The sequence below is a fragment of the Cervus canadensis genome, chromosome 1 (genome assembly GCF_019320065.1).
Source record: "Cervus canadensis isolate Bull #8, Minnesota chromosome 1, ASM1932006v1, whole genome shotgun sequence".
NCBI classification, from domain to species: Eukaryota; Metazoa; Chordata; class Mammalia; order Artiodactyla; family Cervidae; genus Cervus; species Cervus canadensis.
The window spans coordinates 1415506-1436731 of NC_057386.1; the positions used below are offsets into that span (position 1 = coordinate 1415506).

Consider the following 21226-nt stretch of genomic DNA (forward strand, 5'->3'; position numbering starts at 1 on the left):
GAGAGGAGGCACATGCCCACACCACGCGGGCATGGAGCTCTTCAGGTGTGAGGTGGCCTGTCAGTTCATTTTCTGTTAATTTTTTTTAAACCTTAATAGTCAAGTGCTTTGTATTTACAAAGCTGCAAATACTATATATCCTCATTGAAATATTTTCATAAAAGGAATGTGATTTAGCCTGTAGAGTTAAAATATTGCATTGCAAATGATTTGCCATTTTCAAATGATACTAATTTGTCACATTTGCAGTAAAACTGTCTTTATTAGCTGCAGCTTCAAAAATAATGGGGACAAAAAAAAAATAATGGGGACACTGAATTGTTGTCATGGATTATGTACATTTCGGCCCTACGCTAGGGTAAGGAACGTTATACTTAATTTTTTTCTTAACTTTTAAATTGTTACGTTATGATCACATACTGCAGTCAACTTTAAGACTGGAGTTACAGTCTAGTAAGGAGCTACGGTCCCCGCTGCTTGTATTTTGCGCATTTGACCTTAATGTAAGATAACTTTCTTTTGAAAAAGGAGCTTTATAAAACAAAAAATTCATCCTGTAGAACTTCATTCTTTTTATGGGAATATATATGAACATATCCATTTGATATTTTTATGTGTAGCTATTTTATACTCTGTGCAGATGTGAAGGTTTAGGCATTACTTTTAGAGTATCCATTTTTCATCACAATAAATCTGAATTCTTTTCAAATGTGAGACCCGAAGAGCAAGTGTGAAAGGCCAAGAAGGCCTTATGTAGTGCGTTTCAGGAGATGAGTTAAACCTTAAAGAGATCACGTCAGCTGCCAGCTTCCAGCAGCTGTTCAAGGACGTGGGCCTGGCCACCCACCAACCAGTCAGGCACTTTTTAGCAGGCTGAGTACTGGCTAGTGAACCGAATGAAAGTAATCTTTGTTCGAATCAATCTTAGATGCTGTTTGGAGGAACCCACATTAAAAAGCAAAGAAGTAAATAGCCACACATGTGATAAATGTTCTGGAGGAAAAGGAAAGTGACGAGAGAGCAGGAGAGTGGTCAGAAGAGGTGAGGTTGAGGTTGAGACCCCAGGGATGGAAAGGTGAGGAAAGAGTTGAGCCCAACAGGCAGGAGGAGGACCACGTGTGCAGGTCCTGGGGGGTGGGCTCTCTGGGGGGTGGGCTCCCTGGGGGGTGGGCACCCAGGCAAGGAGCAGCCAGCCAGCGTCCGTCTGTCCTGTGCGCTGTCCTGGAGGCCGGCATTGCTTACCTGTGACCGTGGCTCACGACCCAGCGACGGAGCATGGTTCCCGTCAGCTCCCCGTCCTTATCAGGTGTGTGTGGAACAGCTGCCACGCCGTGTCCCGGGATGGGCAGGCCCTGGGGGCTGGGAACCACCTGCCAGCCTGCCGTCACGGAGCTCTGGGTCCAGTGAGGGGCAGCTCAGTCCCCCGCAGTGCTGCTGGTGATCCAGTGAATGGTGTAGAGCACTTATCTGTAGCCTCCCTGCCATGAGTGCGTGGAATCAGCGAGTGTTTGCCAGCTCAGGAAGTGCCCAGACACACAGGCCCTTTGACGGTGAGGTCACAGCTAGTTTGGGTGAGTGGGGTCACAGTGGAATCCTGACTGCGGGGCCCCCCTGCCTCCCCTAAGAGCACAGCTAACCCAGCGGTGACTGTGGGTGCTGGGAGCCGTGCCCACACCCAGCAGTGTGTGAGGCAGGCCGGCTGCCCGCGTCCGTGCCCTCTGGCCTGACTGACTGGAGCTGGGAGTGGCTCCTTACTGCTCAGGCCGCCTTCTCTGCTGCCCCGAGTATGGGGCGCTGGATTGAACAGGAAACTGGGAGCGAAGTGACCAGGGTTTTCCTCTCACCTGCAGGCGTAGAAAGACTTGGTTAATTAATGTTGACTGTTGCATGTATTTGGGCCGTGGGGACTGCAAGGGGCAGCGCAACAGGGTGCCCCGTGCAGAGGCCCCCCAGGGTCACAGAGCACTCCCGCCTGTGGGCTCCTCTGTGTGGACAGCAGGGGAATTGAAACTCGATTTGGGAAGTTATGTCTTATGTTGGAAAACTGCATATTCTTTCTGTTTTGTTTTTCTCAGCAGTCAAGGTCATTTCTTTCTGAACTCAACAACAGTTCTTTGTATGCTATTGGGATCATATATGATTGGTTCTTTTCCCAAAAGTACTTAATTTTGAGGACTTTTCAGGGTTCAGAACTCTTAAGCTTCTTAGTGTTGTCATTATCTGAAAACAAGGTGGTTGGTTTTTGTTTTTATTTTGTTTTCTGAGGGAATTACTTGTAATAGGCTCCAGAATTCAAAATAGTTTTTTTTTTTCCAACTTAGATTTTAAAACATGTCTGCCCATTGTAGAGTATCACCTGGTCGGCCACTGTATCTCCGTCTGTGTTGATTCGTTGCTGTGTTTTCTTCCAGTCTTTGGATACAGTATTGCCTGTCGAGTTAAACTCTCCTGTAGTTTCTGTACAGAATTTCATATCCTTTTCACTTAGTGTTGTACCATTAGCGTTTCCTGGAAGGCGGTGATTTTCTCAGAGGACTGGTAAGGTGTTCATCTAGACAGTGGATGTGAATTTTTTACTTGCATGGACAGTTCTTTCCGGTATCCACACGTGAGTGTTTCGTGAAGTGGTGGTGGTGATGGGTCATCCTGTCGTGACGCTGCCCGCTGAGAGCGTGGCACACGACCTCAGAGCTCGCCCAGCTCCCAGTGCCGCCTCCTGCCAGACACTGTGTTTGATTTTTCAGGGAGTAAGGTTTTATAAAGAAATACTGTCTGCCACTCTGAAGCCTGCATTTTAAAGAAGGGGCTGTAATTCTTATATAGGCTTTTGAAAATAATTGATACTTTAGAAGTGAAGTTGCTCAGTCGTGTGTGACTCTTTGCAGTCCGATGGACAGTACCTACCAGGCTCCTCCGTCCATGGAATTTTCCAGGCAAGAATACTGGAGTGGGTTGCCATTCCTTTCTCCAGGGGATTTTCCCGTCCCAGGGATCGAATCCAGGTCTCCCGCATTGCAGGCAGACGCTTTACCCTCTGAGCCACCAGGGAAGCCCCAGTTGATGCTGTAAGATAACAAAACTGAACACTGAAAGTGTAAGACATGTGCATTTGTAAGTACTTAGTAAACATACAGCCAGACTCTCATTTTCTGTCTCCAGGATGGAGCATTTTAATAAAGTCCTTCATTCTTTGGTTACACCTGTAGTAGAATTATTAAACTGCGTTTACAGTTTGTGTTATACGTAAGTTGGAATTTGGTGACACTGCAGGAATACTATTAGAAAACTGAGACCATTAGCTTCACGTCACTTCGGTGATAAGGCTAATTAGAGAACCTGATATTAAAAGATTGTATTTGTGAGCAGTGGCAAGAAAATGGCAGTTTATAAAATAAAGTGCTGACTTCTTTCCAGAAGTCTCATTAATATTGTGCACTACTTTGTTTTTCTAACTTACATGCAAGAGAAATCTGAAGCTATTTAAATTAGAAGTATTCTTTCCAAAATTCTGCTTAGGCTGTTATAACCTAGCTTAGTCTGGAGAGGTGTTTAATTTGAAAAAAAAAAATGCTTTCAAAAAAGGTTTGGGTGCTTTATAATGTGACTGACTGATTTTGGCCCTTTTGGGAGTCTTGAGTGGTGCACATAGAAGGTGCTAGTGAGATACCTGCAAGCGCATTCAGCTGGACCCCACTTAACTTAGACCTGCCCCCTGAGCAGGGGGCGCCCTTCCGTGTCTCTGAATGTGAGTGGACGCCGTCTTCCTCCCTGCGAGCCACGCCACAGGCGTGAGTGGTGCACTTGGGGGATGCTTCATGGCAAAGGCGAAAACGTGCTGTGTGTCACCTCAGTGCCTGCGACGTTTTCTCCAGAAAAAAGTGAATAAAGTCATTTTTAAAAAAGGTCAGTCATCTCGAAGATAAGGAGCAGTAAAATGGGTTCTTTGTGGAGACCCTGCAGAAGGAGCACATCTGGAAGGGCAGGTGAAGGAAAGCAGACGTGAGCTGCAGGGGGCGGTGCTGCAGGAGCGCATCACGCCTGGTGGCATGAGGAGTTCACCAGCCTCATCACCGCGTCTTTCTTTGAAATAAAAACTAAGGGGGAGACAGACCTGGGGCCCATCCAGCAAGAAGTATTGCCTCCTGTCTTTATTACCAGCCACATCCTTAGATTGGAATGAGAAGTCTCAATTCACTAACCAGCTTTAACCTCAAACATTTCCATTTTGTTCCTTGTTTATATCTGGCATTTGATCCTTGCTGTAAACCTTATATATAAGTAAATGCCAGATGGAAGGGCTTATATTACACAGAGTCTATTCATAGACTATTTAAAGTCTCCTCTAAAGTCTATTTAGATGTGGCCTCACCAGGATATTTGCAGGGCTGAAATTACCAGTGTATACAAATATGAACTACTGATTTAAAAAAAAATGAAAACCTTCCAGGTCGCTTTTAAAGGCAAGTTAATAAATTTCCTATTGAATAGATGTTCTTTAAGCATAGGTATGGTGAAGCCTACCTAAATGAGTATTCAGGAAGCATGTCTGCCTGGCTCAGTTTGAGGATTGTTAAGACGGATGAAAAGTTTAGGCACATTGTGGGTGTACAGGAAAACCTTCCGATGCCGGTTGGGCACCACCACCCGCCAGGCCAGCGCACAGCTGTGGTCAGTTTAAGGAGTAAAGAGATTTCTGATCTTCTCTTACCTCTCGGTTGTGTTTCCTCTTTGAAATACTCCAGACTTGCAGACAGAAGGGCTTAAAACGCACGGCAGCTGTGAGAGCCACTGCGCCGTCGGACTCGGCTGTTTGGGACACAGACCTCTGTTTTGTAGTTTACTGCTCTTCAGGACGTGTGCGCTGTTCACGGTGCTTGCCTAGTGGCGGCTCCTCCGCGAAAAGAAAAGCTGGATGTTAACTCGTGTTATGTCATCGTTTTCAGAATCATGTGTATGCTTAGATCTCAGAGGAAAACCTCTCACTGCTTAATTATCATGATGATACAGATTTCCTTTGAATTTTAGTATTTCTTGTACTACCATGTTTACTCTTAAAAAACTATTAAGTAGTGCTAGTCTCATACCTGGGGCTTCGCTGGTGGCTCAGTGGTAGACAATCCACCTCCCAAAAGCAGGAGATGAAGGTTCAATCCCTGGGTCAGGAAGATCCCCCGAAGAAGGAAATGGCAACCCACTCCAGTATTCTTTCCTGGGAAATTGCATGAACAGAGAGCCTCGTGGTCTGCAGCCCGTGGGGTTGCAAAGAGTCACACATGACTTGACGACTAAACAGCAACAGCAATCTCGTAACTAGAAGGGCCTCCACACATAAAGATGGGATGCTTCAATTAAGAAGCGCTTATATTTTTCTAATTGACTTTTATTCACAGTGAATTTTCTGCCATTTATGAGACATACCTAATCAGCCTGCAGTTAAGTTCTAGACATTTTACGAGATTAAGCATTTTAGTAACAAGCTAAAATCCGCTGCAGTACTTATAGTTCACATTTGATTGAATTTTATCAGCTCTTTTCTTCCTAAAGTGTGATTTTTACCTGTTCACCTGGTAAAAAGACTGCTCTTAAACAGTTTGCATTGATTTATTTACCTGTCATACAAAGTTCAGGTGTCTGTTGCAGAAGCAAATTAATTTTATAACAAACTGAGGTCTTAAGTTCCTTAGGGTCCTGTTGCCAAAATCCAAGTAGGAGTTCTAACAGTTGTTCTCATTTGTGCTTTTTTAGCTGCTTACTCAGTTACAGCTGTAGGACCATTGACTTTGAACTGCGCGAGGCTCTGGGAGCTCACCTCTGAAGGCTGTGGGCTGTGTGGGACATTTGAAAACTGGCTCTGGGGGTACGGAGAGGAAAGCGGCCAGAGCTGCAGTAACACAGGAAGTAAAGCACCTCTGAGTCACCACGCCAGTCTTTAAAAAGAAAAAACTCTGCTCGCAGGCTTAATTCTGCTCTTCAGGTCACAGTTCAGATACGTCAAAGGAAGGCCCGATGCTTTTCTTGTGAAACCTAGTTCAGCTCAAGTAAATGTTGCTTGAAACCTACTTCCATCATAAGATAAAGCTAAATAAATTTCTAATATAGATTCTTAATGTTCTTGGCATTTTTACAAAGGTTTTTAAAAATCCTAGCTGGTTTGGTATAATCAGTATCAAAAGATAACATTAATATGAGGGACTTCTAGTGGTCCAATAGTTAAGACTATGCTCCCAGTGCAGGGGCCTGGGTTCGCTCCCTGGTCAGGGAACTAGATCCCAGGGGCTGTGTTTTAAGATCCAGCATAGCCAAATAAATAAATAAAAATAATTTTTTTTTAAAAAAGATATGAAATCCAATTTTGAATAAAATAGTATGTGCAGACATGAACTGATTCTGGGATTGGGCTCCTCAGGATCACTTCTTGTGGGACTTGTTAAAATTTTGATTTGGTGGAACTGTGCTAGGCCTAGGGAATCTTTGTTTTTAAGGAGCACCCTCTTCAAAAATTCCTGTCACAGGCTCGATGGTATATTTTAGACTTCACATGCCAAAGGACAAAATCAAGGGCATTTTGTAGGCATTTGTGTTAACAAGAGAGAATTCAAACTTCCACAGACTTTTTATTGAAGAAATCCATAATAGAAAGTTGTACACAAGTGTTTTTAGTGCCGGTTTACTAATGAGAGATTCTTCAGGAAGGGGACAGCGTGTTGCTCACAGGAGGGGTCCACTGTCGCCGGGATCCATGGCAGGTGTGCACCGTTCATGCTGCTCTGGACCGAGGCCACGCAGCTCACCCTGGGGAGAGTCTCTGCCTTGCACGGGCGGTGCTGCCGTCGAGCATGTGATCCTAATGTGAGAGACCTGGGAAAGTTCTGTAGGATCTTCTTCATGTTTGCCTCTGGGCGTCGCCTTGACTGCAGCTTTATCCTCACCGTTCTTGCATAGCTGAGTGGATTTCCAAGTATGGATGCTTTTTTTTTTTTTTAACACTTGCATTTTGGTCTGAAAGATGTTGCTAGAACTGTGTTTTATTTTAGAAATATCTGTCTGCTGCATGTTTGCATGAAATGGATGCCCACTATTTTAACCTGACAGCAGAGAACATGTTCTAAGTGGTTGGACATTGCTTATAATTCCAGGAATGCTGATTGTCAAAGTGATTTTTGCATGCATGTGCGTGCTCAGTCATGTCTGACTCTTTACGACCCCATGGTCTATAGCTGCCAGGCTCCTCTGTACATGAGATTTTCCAGGCAAGAGTACTGGAGTGGGTTGCCATTTTCTTCTCCGGGGGATCTTCCCCACCCAGGGATTGAACCCTCATCTCCTGCATTGGTGGGTGGATTCTTTACCACTGAGCCACCTGGGAAGCCCCTACATAATGTATTTTGCCTTTAGGCTTGGGTTGAACTCATCGGGAAATGTAGTCAAGTCTTCCCCAAAGTTGATTTTGAAAAGCCGTTCAGTGTTCTGCTTTAGTGGTTGAAGGTGTGTTCTTGTTGCAAAAAAATTTGGTTTCATCCATTAGTTGAAAAATCTCAGTGAAAATTTACCTCTGCTGAGATGTGGGACTGGTGTAATAGGGCAGGTCAGCATACTCAGCTTTTCTTGCTGACCAAGCTCGTGGGCCTGGTGACAGTCCCGTCCGTGAGAGCGGATTAAGTCTTTTGTTAACAACACTGGTACTGTAAGACAGTGTAGGCATCAGGTGTTTCCTGCAGAGTCCCTGCTGGTGAAGAGTCTGTGGGGGTTTAGTCACTCAGTCCTGTCTGACTCTTTGTGACCCCATGAATTGCAGCCCGCCAGGCTCCTCTGTCCTTGGGATTCTCCAGGCAAGAACACTGGAGTGGGTTGCCGTTTCCTTCTCCAGGGGATCTTCCCGAAGAATCTGCGGTGTGACCGTTTCCACGGTCTGTGAAGTGGCCTTTTCTGCTCCACACCCTCGCCGCCGGCAGCCATGCTGCACGTCCGGGTGCAGACGGCGTGCTCAGGCTCCGCCTTCCGTCAGTCCGCGCTTGGCGCTGACCCCTTGGGGAGATGCCGCGGGCGGCCCTCACTTAGCTCGCAAACACCAGCTACCGGACACTCGTCAGCCCTCAGCTGCAACCTCGTTTCCATTTTTGCTTCTTGTGAAGAAGTCCTGGGATGAGCTGTTCTGTGTGAAATGGTAGCTTTCCTCCTCGCTCTTCCGTGCTGTGGCGTTCTGTTCCGGGAGCGTGGTCTGGCGCCGTGGCGCTCAGCGCTGTCCGCCCGCCTGTGGGCTCACCGCGCGGTGCGCGTGGGCCCCTGACCCACTTGGTCTCTGCCCACAAAGACAGTCTTTCTGACACGTGCCCGCTGTCCAGGGGCAACGTTGAGGCCACTCCCCGCTTAGGCTCTGCTCCGTAAAGCTGGCGCGAAATGTAGTTGATAGAACTAGAATCCAGTTCAGGGGATGCCGGAGCCAGCTGGTCTCACTGTCTGCCTCCCTGCCTCTTGAGGGGGCGTCATCAGGCCCCGGCTTTGTCAGCAGCAGAGCCTGTCACGTGAGGAGCGGCGCGGTCCCGGCGGCCCTGCCCTTGTGGGCGGAGCGTGCACGCACAGGGGGAGAAGCGGCAGGCCGTCAGAGCGCCCCGGACCCCTCAGGCCAGCCGCAGCCACCTGGAAGCTTAGCTCGGGATTGCACACAGAGAAAAGGATTAAGAGGTGACCTCAAACGTCTTACATTTAAAAAGTCGTAAATGCGAAATGGCTTTTCCTTGGTAGTTAAGAATTCTCTTCAATAACGTAACACATACTGAGGAGAGTTAAAATGGCGCCTCAAGTCATAACCAGAGAAGAGTGAGCCTTGAACCCGTGGTGTTCCTTGCCCAGTACCTGAAGTTGCTTCTGTGTTAGCCCGGGGACTGAGCAGCACAGCTTGAATGGTGAGTCACAGCAGAAGTGCCCACTTCAGGGCCCACAGGCACACGGGTAGAGGAAAGGAGAACTTCACTTTAAATCAGTTGTACAAACTGAAATTGTTGCCTAGGGCACAACTTCGGTGATTATCCATTGAACCAGGGGACTTCCTCATTTTACCCGCCGTTAGATTGAGGCTCAGAGAACTGTAGGGGCTTGCCAGATTGCTCAGCGTTGAAGAGAGGACTCGAATCAAAGTTAATGCTAGACAGGGGAAGACTTCCGATCACCTCTGAAGTGGTTAGGGCAAAGGGTTTGAGGGAGGTCGGCCCCTGGTTTTTTACAGTTCGTTCCCAGGCCCTGGGGGAGGTGACGGGCGGCCAGGCCATGCTGAATGAAGCGTAGGAATTCCACTCAGCCCAGACAGAAGTTCCTGAGAACAGGGATGCCATCATTCATTTTCTGTGTCCTTCATGGTTGAATTGCAAATAACACACATTTTATATATATTTTAAGAAATGTTTGTTTATTTAGCTGTTCCGGATCTTATTTGCAGCATTTGAACTTTGGTTGTGGCATGAGGGATCTAGTTCCCTGACCAGGGATCGAACTGAGGCCCCCTGCAGAAGGAGCTCGGAGTCTCAGCCACTGGACCACCAGTGAGGTCCTTTTTTATCTTTTAATTTGGATTTTTTTATTTTTTGAGGTTGTAAAAATACAGATTTCTCTCTGTTGTTTTCCCAGTAGAGGTCTTTAAAGCTCCTGTAAGGAATTTCCCCTAAGTTACCGAATTCAGAAGAGTATTCACCCTTCTGTAGCATGTGTGTTCACACTGAACGTGTGTATTTAGACCTATATTGTCTCAGGACAGGTTTGGGGGGAAACATCACCTCTTAACAGTCAGGGGCCTCCATTATAACCACACCGTGTGCAATAAAAGATCATTGAGTTTATTCTTAAGATTATCATTCCTACTCTCAGTCTTCTCACTAATGGAGGGTCAGTCATATCACGTGTGATATAAAAGATGAACTAACATCACTTTTTTTGACTGAGGAGTTATTCTAAACCAAAACATGTTTTTCATAGGAATAATATTTTAAAGCATTTCTTGTCCTTGAATAGATATTGGCCAAATGTTAGGGGAGAAGGCAAAGGGCACCTTATTTAGGACTTAAAATATTAGCAATAATCCACACATTGAAATGTGTGAAAATGAATTAAAGTGTTTTTATTTAGATTTTGTACAGTGTCAAGTGCACAAAGGACTTTGTAGATAATACTGATGAAACTTTCTTCAGTAGAAGTTGAAACTTGTTATTGGGAGCCCATGCGTATTTGTTTAATATCATCATGTGATTTTGGTGAGGTTATGAATTCCTAATAAACAAAGGCACGTTCTGAGACCCCTCCCCCCTTAGGGAATGCAGTTAAATCAGGAAGCTTAGTGAAATTTAAAATATTTCTTTGTATTTGTATAATAATACCAAGAGGAGACCAAATGGGGATGATTTTCCTGTTTTAAGAAGAGAATATAGTCACTCAGAACTGCCAGATTACCTCGTCCATATTTTAAATTTTTATTTATTTATTTATTTGACTGTGCTGGGTCTTAGTTGCAGCATGTGGGATCTAGCTCCCTGGCCAGGGATGGAACCCGGGCCCCCTCCATTGGGAGCATGGAGCCCTAGCCACTGGACCACAAGGGAAGTCCCTCGTCCGTATTTTAAATAGCGAAAACCAAAACCTGTGTACTGCAGAGCTATACTTATCATGAACCCGCGAGTCTGCATTTATTGACGGAATTAAGAATTTTCTGGATTACAGATAGATACTGCATACTGTGTCATCTCCACTGTGTTTTGCAGCAAAACACTTCAATAGTTTCACCTAGTAGGAGAAATAAAGATTGCAGAGTGCCTCGTGGCAGTTCAGGTTGGGTTTGCTGCCGCAGGAGTGCTGGGGCCAAGCTCATGGGGAGCTTGTGGTCCTTCGTTTTCTAATCATCTACCTCAGTTTAGCAGTTAAGTGTTAGTCATACCCGACTCTCTTCAACTCCGTGGACTGTAGCCCGCCAGGCTCTTCTGTCATGGGATTCTCCAGACGAGAATACTGGAGTGGGTAGCCATTTTCTGCTCCAGGGGATCTTCCCGACCCAGGGATTGAACCTGGTCTCCCGCATTGCAGTTCTCCAGGTGTGGTCCCTGGGCCACAGGGATCCCAGAAAGCCTTTAAAAGGAGGCTTCACATTCTGCACTCTTCGTGGTGTCTCTGGGAAGTCCTCTCCTGTCGCCGGGCGGACGTGCGCCAATAGCAGAGCAGCATGGCTGCCGCTGCTGGAGCCTCCACACAGGCTGAGCCCCAGACACGCAGCTCAGCGTCCTCAGCTGAAAACACGAACCAGTGAAGTCGCTCAGTCGTGTCTGACTCTTTGCAACCCCATGGACTATAGCCTACCAGGTTCCTCCATCCATGGAATTTTCTAGGCAAGAACACGAGTGGATTGCCATTTCCTCCTCCAGGGGATCTTCCCGACCCAGGGATCGAACCCGGGTCTCCCGCATTGCAGGCAAAGCCCCAAGGAAGACACACACCAGGCTGCCCTAAGATTGTCCTTGATCTAGCAGTAAAGACTGTTTGAGATCTCCACATGAAGCACTCTGGACACAGCAGGCTCCTAACACAGACCACAGTCTCTGGAAGCGCCTTGGTAACTGGCCATGTTGTGTTTGAATTCACTGTAATTTTCATGGAAAACCATTTTTCCTTGAAACAGACAACCAGCTTACTCACATTTGGGCATTTGATGGGCTTTTTTTTTTTTTTTTAAGAAAATGAGTGAAATTATTAGCCTGCCAATTTGAGGAAAATAAGTTTGTTGCCACTGATAAAACTTGAGCTTTCAACTGAGAATCAGAATTTAAGAAAGCTTGTGTCTGCTTGCCACTGTGAGCTTGTCAATTTCCCAAGCCATAAGGCTTCTTAAGAGATCGTGATGATAACAGTGAATATGATTTTCTCCATATTACGTCTTGTACACTTGATTGTCCACTGTATTCTAGGGCTTGATGCTACAAAGTTGTTGGGGGGGTAAAAAACCCATTGAGAGTATAAGGTAGACTTTTTAATAAGCTGTCATTTGTCAAATTCTGGTGTAGAAACAAAAATATCTACAATTGGAGAGGCTGTTAAGATATTCTGTTTCCAGTGGGCATTCTGTAGGAGACTGGACCTGCTTAACTGGCTCCAGCTGACGGCCCCTTTGGTGACAGCGTGGGTGCAGAAGCAGTCAAGTTCCCACTCTTTACTAAGCTTGCGTGAATGAGTTTGTTGGTATTTTTAAATGAATTAATGAGTAAAATATTTGTTAAGCTGCCTCATTTTACTTTCTAACATGGTATTGTAGCTGTAATCCACTTAAACAAAGTCTCTTTGGGATCCTGAAGAATCTTAAGTATATAAGGGGAATCCAGAGACTAAAGTTTTGAGATCTGCCGCTTTCAGGCCTCATGAGTCAGAGTGTGGCCCCAGAAATCACCTGATTGCAGAAACTACCTACAGGCAAGGCCTTTCGGCGACTCTCTTCTGCATCAGGGAGGCACTGCCTTCCAGAGCCATACCTGGGGAGAAGCTTCTGGCAGATGGGTGCTGGGCTGCCAGAGATCCAGCGGGGGTGAGCCCACAGCCTTCTCTGCGCGGGTGCTCTCTGCTCACCTGTCTGTGCGCTGTTCACGGATTTCCTTGAGGAACGTGTTCCCATAGCTTCAGGTGTCTGAAACTGCCTGGTCTAGGAGCAATCTGGGCCCAGAGAGTGTAGGCTGGGGGGCTTAGGGGCGTCTGTCTGGGCTCGCCTGTGCCCTCGGGTCCCCACCTTATTCATGCTTTGCTCCTGTCTCAGAAGATGACCAACTCTCACGTAAACTTGAGATGGGAGGATGTAGACAGAAATCCTCCCACCGGGATTGTATTTGTATGTTTATCTCGAAAGCAGTTTGCACCTTTTCATTACGTCTTCCCTGTGGACTTGCAGCTGTGTGGAAATGCGTGCGTGGAATCCTCTTTGAGGGGGTGGTCGCGGGGGACGCTCGTGCAGAGACTGAGACTCCCAGGCTTCGGCGGAGGCGGACGTTTTATACATTTTTAGTGGGGTCAGCTGCTCCGTCTGAAGTTGGTGACTAAGCAGAGTATGTTTGGATTAAGTGTACAACCAGACAGTTTAACATAAACTGTTGTAGCAAAGTCTTCCATTTCTCAGTGCTAATAACGATTTATTTTCTTCTTGTTTTCAGGGTGAATCTGTAAAATATTTCCTGGATAACTTGGATAAACTCGGAGAACCAGTAAGTTTTCAGGCAACGTTTATGTTTATTGTCGCTAGAAAGCAGTAGCCAGGATGAGGAAATTTGGAAAAATTATGTACTGAGCCATTTCCTTTTTCCTCATGGCTGTATACGGATTGTTCTTGCTTCATTTTTCCCTCCGTCTCCCCTCCTGACCGCTGCCATTTCCACAAGGAATGCCCTGCCCACTGTTCATGAAAGTAAAACTCTTCACAGAAAGAAGTTTATGCTTGAAAAGAAGATGGCGCATGAACGAGTCCGTGTCGCGGTCTTTGCTTTTCTGTAAGCAGAGGTTGAACACAGAGTGCTGAGTTCAGAACTTTCCGGCGAACGTTGTTTTCCAGTTCAGGACCCCTGTTTGCAGGGTTGGAGGGTAGGAGGTTGGATTCTCGAGGCTGTGACGCGGGCGGAGTCACCCTTGCCAAGGGAGCCGCCAGCTGGACCGTCCCGGGGTGCATGCCCTGTGGCCCTGAGCCGGCAGAGGCCGGCGCTGGCCGCTCTCCACACAGGGCTCAGGCAGAGGCCTCCCTGGAGGAGGCTCATGGCTGCTCAGGAGGCCCCGGAGGGCCGCTGCTCTGGCGCTGACGCCTCCCGAGCCTGCTCCGTGTGCCTCCTCCTGAACCCTGTCCTACTGTAGAGCCTCATGTGGTCCTAAGGGGTCTTGGAGATGTTTAACCCTGGAAATAAAACGGAAGGGGAGCACAGAATGAGCCCTGTTGCAGGTGGGAAGCAGCCCCGTGTGTCTGGCCGTGTGGAGAAGGACCTCCGTCTGCTCCTGCGGGACACGCGTTGCATTTTCCTGGGTGTGTTGCTCGGTGGCAGTGGTCCTCCCTGCACTCGGGGCGTGTCTCCCCAGACGCGGGCGTCCTCGGGCAGTCTCTGTGTAAGCCCCTGTGTGTGTCTGTTTGGTCCACTCCATCCACTTCAGTGAGACTGTGTGTGAAGACCCCGCTCACTGTCACTCTTCCGTCGCGTTAGATTGTAGTCAGCCTTAAAGAAAAGAAGTACCAGCCAAGTGCAGAGAAGCATTGGTGGATAAACTCAGTTTTTCAGAGTTATTTCATGTTTTCCAATTCAGATAGTGTGGACTGACATGTTCTGGGTTCACCTTTCCGTGGAGCCTTCCTTGAGCACATCACTCATCACGGGTCCCTCCTCTGCATTCAGACCCCACTGCTTGTATTACAGTTGTTGATTCATGTGAGGTTGGCTGGTCTTTTCCCCTCTTTGCCTGAGGGCAGGGACCTTGTGTCTTGGTTCTGAAGAGCTGAGTTCTTGCTGCTTAGCGACAGGGTCTGGCACCTCTTCGACATTCAGCAAATGCCCTGCAGCCTGCCAGGCTCTCCTGTCCTCAGCTGTCTCCCGGAGTTTGCTCAGATTCATGTGCAGACCAGTTAATGGTACACTACACTTTCTCACTATTCCTGAATCACTGAGCAGGAAATACTTTCCTCTTTTCCAGGAGTACATTCCGTCCCAGCAAGACATCCTGCTCGCCAGAAGACCCACCAAAGGCATCCACGAGTACGACTTTGAAATCAAGAATGTTCCTTTCAAAATGGTTGACGTGGGTGGCCAGCGGTCAGAGCGGAAGCGCTGGTTCGAGTGCTTCGACAGCGTGACGTCCATACTGTTCCTTGTCTCCTCGAGTGAATTCGACCAGGTGCTCATGGAAGACCGCCTGACCAACCGCCTGACCGAGTCTCTGAACATTTTTGAAACCATTGTCAATAACCGGGTTTTCAGCAACGTCTCCATAATTCTCTTCTTGAACAAGACAGATTTGCTTGAGGAGAAAGTGCAAATTGTGAGCATCAAAGACTATTTCTTAGAGTTTGAAGGGGACCCCCACTGCTTAAGAGACGTCCAGAAGTTCCTGGTGGAGTGTTTCCGCAGCAAGCGCCGGGACCAGCAGCAGAAGCCCCTGTACCACCACTTCACCACGGCCATCAACACCGAGAACATCCGGCTGGTGTTCCGCGACGTCAAGGACACCATCCTGCACGACAACCTCAAGCAGCTGATGCTCCAGTGACGCCCAGAGGCTCCCCGCCTTCCCGCCTTCCTGTGTTCTGTTTGTTTTATTTTTAAAATAGAAGTTTACAGCAGGAATTAGAACAGTCTTGATTCTGGGTTTAACTCCTTGGAAATCTCAGTCCTCCTCCCACGACTCCCGGTCCCTGGCAGAGGGCTGCCCGAGGTCGCAGCTGCGGCCTCCGTGGCGGGGCCCTCCCGCCAGGCCTCAGACGAGCTGTCCTTCCGGCTTTGAACCTTGCGCTTCAAACAGCGCTCCTGTAGTGCCGAGTGCAGCAGGTGCCCCTGGCGCCGCAGGGCGAGGCTTTGAACGCATAGATCCTGGACCGAGCAGGATGCCTCTTGGCCGCCCGCACGCGGCAGCCGCGCCTGTGCCCAGCCTCGGTGGCCTGTTGGGAAAGGAGGGCCGTGGGGAGAAGTTTGCTTTGAGGGGTGGCGGTCCGTAGACTTCCCCGGGTTTGGCCTTCACGTTTTTTGATTGCTCGTATACCCAACAGTTGTTCTGAGTTTCTGTGGCTCCTGAAGGCGGTACCCTGCATGTGTCTTAGCTTACGTCAGGATGTCTCATCTGAGGCTGGCGGAAGCTCACGTGTGGTTCGGTGTGCACAGGCACGTGCCATTCCTGGTGTTTGGATCAGAAGTCAGAAGAGAGGAGTGCAGGTCGCCTTTGTCATCCTTAGATAAGTCATCCAGGTGCCATGCGGGAAGCACTCTGGCCACAGCAGCAGCTGGAGAGTGCGGCCTGAGAACAGAGCTTGCTGACACACACAGCCCTCCCCAAGGATATTCTGTTTTACTCTCAGACTTTGAGGCCCCGTCTCAGACGCGGTGGGTCCCACACTGGGAGTCCCTGTCGCACCATCACGGATGTGGTTCTTTCACACTCCTGCCTGTTCCCGTCAGCTCCACATGGCAGCATTTATGGGGTGTTTTGGGTTTTGGGGTTTTTCGGAGCTTGCCAAGGGCAATATTTTCCTGTCAGACTATCCAGGAAGCCATTGTTTGAGGTTCTCGTTCCTTCTCGCTGTGTCTCTGAGAGGCTGTACGTGTTCGCAGCACTGTTGGTGGAATTCTAGCTCTCCTGAGCTGCGTTTGGAAGGTTCGAGGATTCTCCCAAGAATGAGGAGTCGTGTTCCAGTTCCTGCTGAAAGATGGTTACATGTGATCTCCCCCACCACGCCCCAAATTAAAACGCACCCCCCAAGGAGCTTTGCCATTAACAGACGCATCCTCCATGAGCACCTCAGAATGGCTGGTTTTCAGCATTAAGAGGAGTGCCCTGTAGGTTATGTGGTGCTGGAATTGGGCAGAGGAGCAGGTGTACAAGGTGCCAGTTCGGGAAGTCTGATGGTTTTCTCCCTTTCCTGACAGTTGTGATTGACTGTGTACAGCTCACTGTGTTCTCCGGTGTTTACAGGCAAGCAGTCCTTAAAAGACTGGTCAGAATTGTGGATCCCTCAGCCCTCCCCGGTCGGGCTCTGGGTCTGTGTCGCGGGTCGGGTTAGGATAGGACTCTGCCGGGACCTGACCAGGGGTTGTCGGGCGCCTGACTTTTCTGGCATCTGAAGCTCCTCCGTCGTCCCCTCCGCAGCTGCCCGTGTGTCTGTGGCCTGGTGATCCTGTGCTGCTGACCTGAGCCCTCCCCGTAACACAGGCGTCCGTAGAGCAGGGCCTGCGTGTGCCTGAGAGTTCTGTGTCCAGCGCTTCTCACCAAACACGAGTGTGTTGTTTAACCCGCAGAGTGAACCATTTCAGGGCACAGCACCTGCGTGTTACATGAGACTTTGGTGGAGGTCTGTGCGTCAGTTTAGCAGGAGGTGTTGTTTCCCTCCAGTGAGGGCTAAAGTCTGTGTGTGCAGCGAGGAAGGACGGTCTCAATCAGGTCCTCGTTCAGTTCTCTGATACGAGCCACACATACTGCCGGACAAAGCAGAGATCCCCATTTTGAGCACCACAGTCAGATGTTAAAGCACCAAAGAGATGGGATACTATTCTGAGCATTTGAGATTCCTTTCCTGATGTGTGTGAAGTCTCAAAGTCAACTTTCTTTTAATGTAAAACCTCGAGTATATTTTGAGGCAGTAAATTACTCATACAGGCTTGCAGGTTCACTCTGAAGGCTTTAGTGCACATGTTTTATATACTGTATTTTTAAACCATGTGAAAGAGTCCTATACCTGCATCATGAAAACCAGATCCTTTTAAAACACCCCTGTGTGAAGGGGAGGTGGAGATTAGGGACTAAGCTGCAAGGGTGCTCATAGTTTTCCCCGTGCCAGTTCCCCCACCCCAGTCTCTCAAAATGTAATTTGAATTTAAAATTCTTTACTGTATTTAATTTTCTAAGTCTTCATGGTTACAATTTGGAGTAAAATGTGCCTAATTTTCCATTACATTCTGTTCTTAGGTCTGAATGTCTTCTTGTTTAATTCTTAAGAAATGTCACACAAGTGTCTTCATTGACCTTGAAGAACCTTACAGTATACAGAGTTGCCTTATAAAGCAAAGAACACCTCAAATTTTTGCCTTTTTCTTTTTCTTAAATAGGGAAGAGTTTTTGTCAGATATTTTTTCTGAAGATCCAAATAATTTAAAGGCATGCCTCTGCCGCTTAAATATTATTTTAAACAACCCACATCCTTGTGTGCTGCCAGTGTTGTGTTAAACTGGAATCTTCCGTTGTGTCATCGGGAACGGGCACTTGATAGTGGGGCACAGCAGCAGCCAAAGAAGGCATCATGGAAGCCGCACCGCATGTCCTTCATGTGGCGAAGATCCTCTTGTTAGGCTCTGGTGAGGTTGCCGAGGGAAGTCCTTGTTCAGTGGTTGGTATAAAGCAGGAAGAAGTCGGATTCCCCAAACCCCAGGAGTGATTAGAAGTGTTGATTTACATGCACAGAAATCATGGGCTCCATAATTGTTTGTAAGCAGAAATGAGTAAATCTTAACTTCCAGCATCTGCCCAAATACTTGTATTTATGCTTTTGGTAGGATGTTATTTTCAGCATTAGTACACATATCCGGTTATGCCTTATTTATATGAAGAATAAAGTTACCAAGTCATGTTCTGTAATGTTCTGAAATTCAAATCACTGTGTGAGAAACCCTCAAATTGGTGCTTTCATTATATAATGAAACATTGCGGCAAAGCCCCAAACCAAGCCGTCTGAAACAAGATTCTCTCCATTGCAATCTGTAGAAGTGTCACTTCTGTCCGTGTATTAAGGCTGCCTATCAGTGTTAACTCTCCATTTCTTGTTTGAATCCATGAAATCATGCCTGTAAATCTCAGTCACACATTTGTAATAATCTCCCTAATAAACCTAGAGAAAGTTACCGTTACCTTTTCATTTCTTTTCATGAAAGAAAGTTAATTGAGGGATCAAGAGCACAGATTCTGCATGTGTCTTTTTTTTTTTTTTCCCAGTTGAAAATCTGACTTTGTCTTTCACATCATTTCAACGTGCAGAGTTACATCACTCACAGGCGATCTGTCCCTAGGTCTGTGCTGCTGGACTAAAGTGCTGCTTTTCCCTTCCTTCCTCCTTGTGATAGGATCCAGATTGGCTTTTCAATGTAGTAAACACGAGGAAGGGAGGGAGTGTGTGAGTGTGTGTGTGTATCTCCACGTTCCAGATAAACAGTAACATTCCCATTATCTTATGGTACGAGGTTAGGGCTTAATAAATTTGTAGAGAGATTAAAGTGAAGTCTAAACCTGGACACTTGGTCATCAAGTTGAATTTAGTGGCTTTTTCAGTACCATCAACTTGCTACTAGCCTTGGCATGTTAGTGTAACTTGCAGCACACCGCTAGCATCCTTATGCCTGTACTTGAATGTATAGTTAGCACATAAAGAACTCATCCTTGCGGCGTCTAGGTCTAAGCGTCTGATTTCCAATGGCAGAGCTTACATGGAACAAAAAAGTGTTAGTGGTAGGGCAGTGATTTCTGGGTTGGTAAGAGATTTTGTGACCTTTCCAAAACAGCATCACCTCTGAGTGATGAACATTTCCAGATGGACGGAAGCAGGGCTCCGGGGGGCATCACACTGTCAGTTCATGAAATCTCCTGATAGGAGGCTCCTTACTCAGTCTCTGATCTGGGCTTGTCTCTGGAAAGCCTGTTTGTAGTATTTCTTGCCACAGTTAAGTGTTGTGTTTGTCCTCAGTCATGCCTGTTTAGGGGTTAATTCTTGGAAAGGACCTGTAACAATGCAGCAGACTATACCGTTTACCCTTTCTTTACCTCTTACTTGAAAGTAGAATTGCAAAATGTTGAAATGGCTTTTCCCTGCTACTCCAGCCTGGTGGAGCTCATTTACCACAGAAGCCTTATCAAAAAGTCTATTTTGTAACAACCTGGTAGATACTGTACCTAACAACATGATTTGTATTAGCTCTGTATCAAAGTCATTTGCGGCTTCAGATTTTTTATACATCTATCCTTTTATAACTCTGAGAACTGAGCACATTATCTGGTAATTGTTGTACATTTTTTTTTTTCTGTCAGTGCTTTAGGATTGGCAATAAATTATTTCTACAGGAGGTCTGAAAGTGGAAAGAATGATTTGATTTGATTTGATTTGATAAAAATGAATTGCTAGTCATCAAGGCTTTTTACTTTTGTACATATTTTGCGAAAATTTTGCCTCTTGCTATTAATATTTGCTTTGTAAAAATTACTGACGTTTAATAAACATTTATAAACTGTTCCATACTATGATGTTATTTAAACTAACTCTTTAATTAATGTCAAGAGTAAAGCAGATACTTAAAGTCCGAAAGAAGTTCCGCCCACTGACTGGAACCTTAGAAATTTCTCTCTTGGTAGATCTCTGATGATACTTTGACTTAAGTTAGTCTATAAACATTTCCTCACTGAAGAAGGGATGTGGACTTGAAGAAAGTTCCCAAACATTCGTTTTGATGTGGCAACCAGGAGCAGGAAACACCACCTTTTCTCTCTGCTGCTCTTAAAATCACTCAAGTTGTGCACAGGTGTCTGGGCTCACAGTTTGTCCTCCTGCGAGTCTAATGCTGTTACGTCTTTTGTAGCTGAAATGGCGTTTTAAAAGCAAACTGATATGATACCACTCCTTTTTTTGTTTCAAGGAACTTTATGATTTACCGAAAAATTGCAAAAATAGCAGTTTCCTAAAACTCCACACTGGGTGACAGTTTCCCCAGGTGACATCGTGAACTGTCCTAATTAATATCTTGCATTACACTCATGTCCCATAGTAATCCATTTGTTAAAATTAATGAACCAATGTCGATCCTTTATTCTTACCTAAAACCTGTACTTCATTCAGATTTCCTTAGTTTTTCCCTGCTGCCCCTTTCTATTCCAAGTCCATGCATCCAGGACACCTTACGATGACTTGCCCTGTCTCTGGGCTCCTCTGGGCCGTTACTCCTCGCAGACTCGCCTCGTTCTGGTGGCCTCGGTGGCTCGGGGAGGAAATGCTGGCTGGCGTTCAGACAGCCGTCCCTCTGTTGGGAGCGGCCTGCTGTCCTCCTCGTGATTGGATTGGGCTCCGTGTCCGGGACCTCAGAGGTGAGACAGCGCGCGTGCGGTTACATCATTCGTCCTTCCCCTTTGCGACTCCCGCTCCATGAGAAGTCATTCGATAACTTTTGGTCTGGGTACCCCTTTCCTTAACTGCCGTTACGGGAGACAGCGTGTGCTTTTCTTCCCCGGAGCAGAGTGAAGGGGCTCTTCCTACCATCGGGATTGCAAATCAGGTGTGAACAAGCATTCGTGGTGATGGGTGTAATCCAGGACTGGTTGGTTCCAGGCATTTCTGGCAAAATAAAAATTGTGCCCAAGAACTCAGCATTTACTGTGGGATTTCCCTGTTAACCGCAAGAAAAATTGAGAAAAGTCTGGAGGTACTTCCAAATCTACGAATACCTACCAATTTGTAGACTGCAAACAGGCTTTCTTTGTGAGATTTAAGATCTTTTAAAAT

At 46.8% G+C, this 21226-nt stretch overlaps 1 protein-coding gene across 1 annotated transcript in view; it reads left to right on the forward strand.

Annotated features, from left to right (window-relative positions):
* Positions 1-19972, forward strand: part of GNA13 (G protein subunit alpha 13) — a 30749-nt gene extending 10777 nt beyond the window's left edge. Inside the window, exons 3-4 of the mRNA XM_043444929.1 lie at positions 13167-13217; positions 14680-19972. Of these exons, the coding sequence (XP_043300864.1) occupies positions 13167-13217; positions 14680-15252 (624 nt within the window). The 3' untranslated portion in view covers positions 15253-19972. The remainder of the gene's footprint in view (positions 1-13166; positions 13218-14679) is intronic.
* The last annotated feature ends 1254 nt before the right edge of the window (positions 19973-21226 follow it).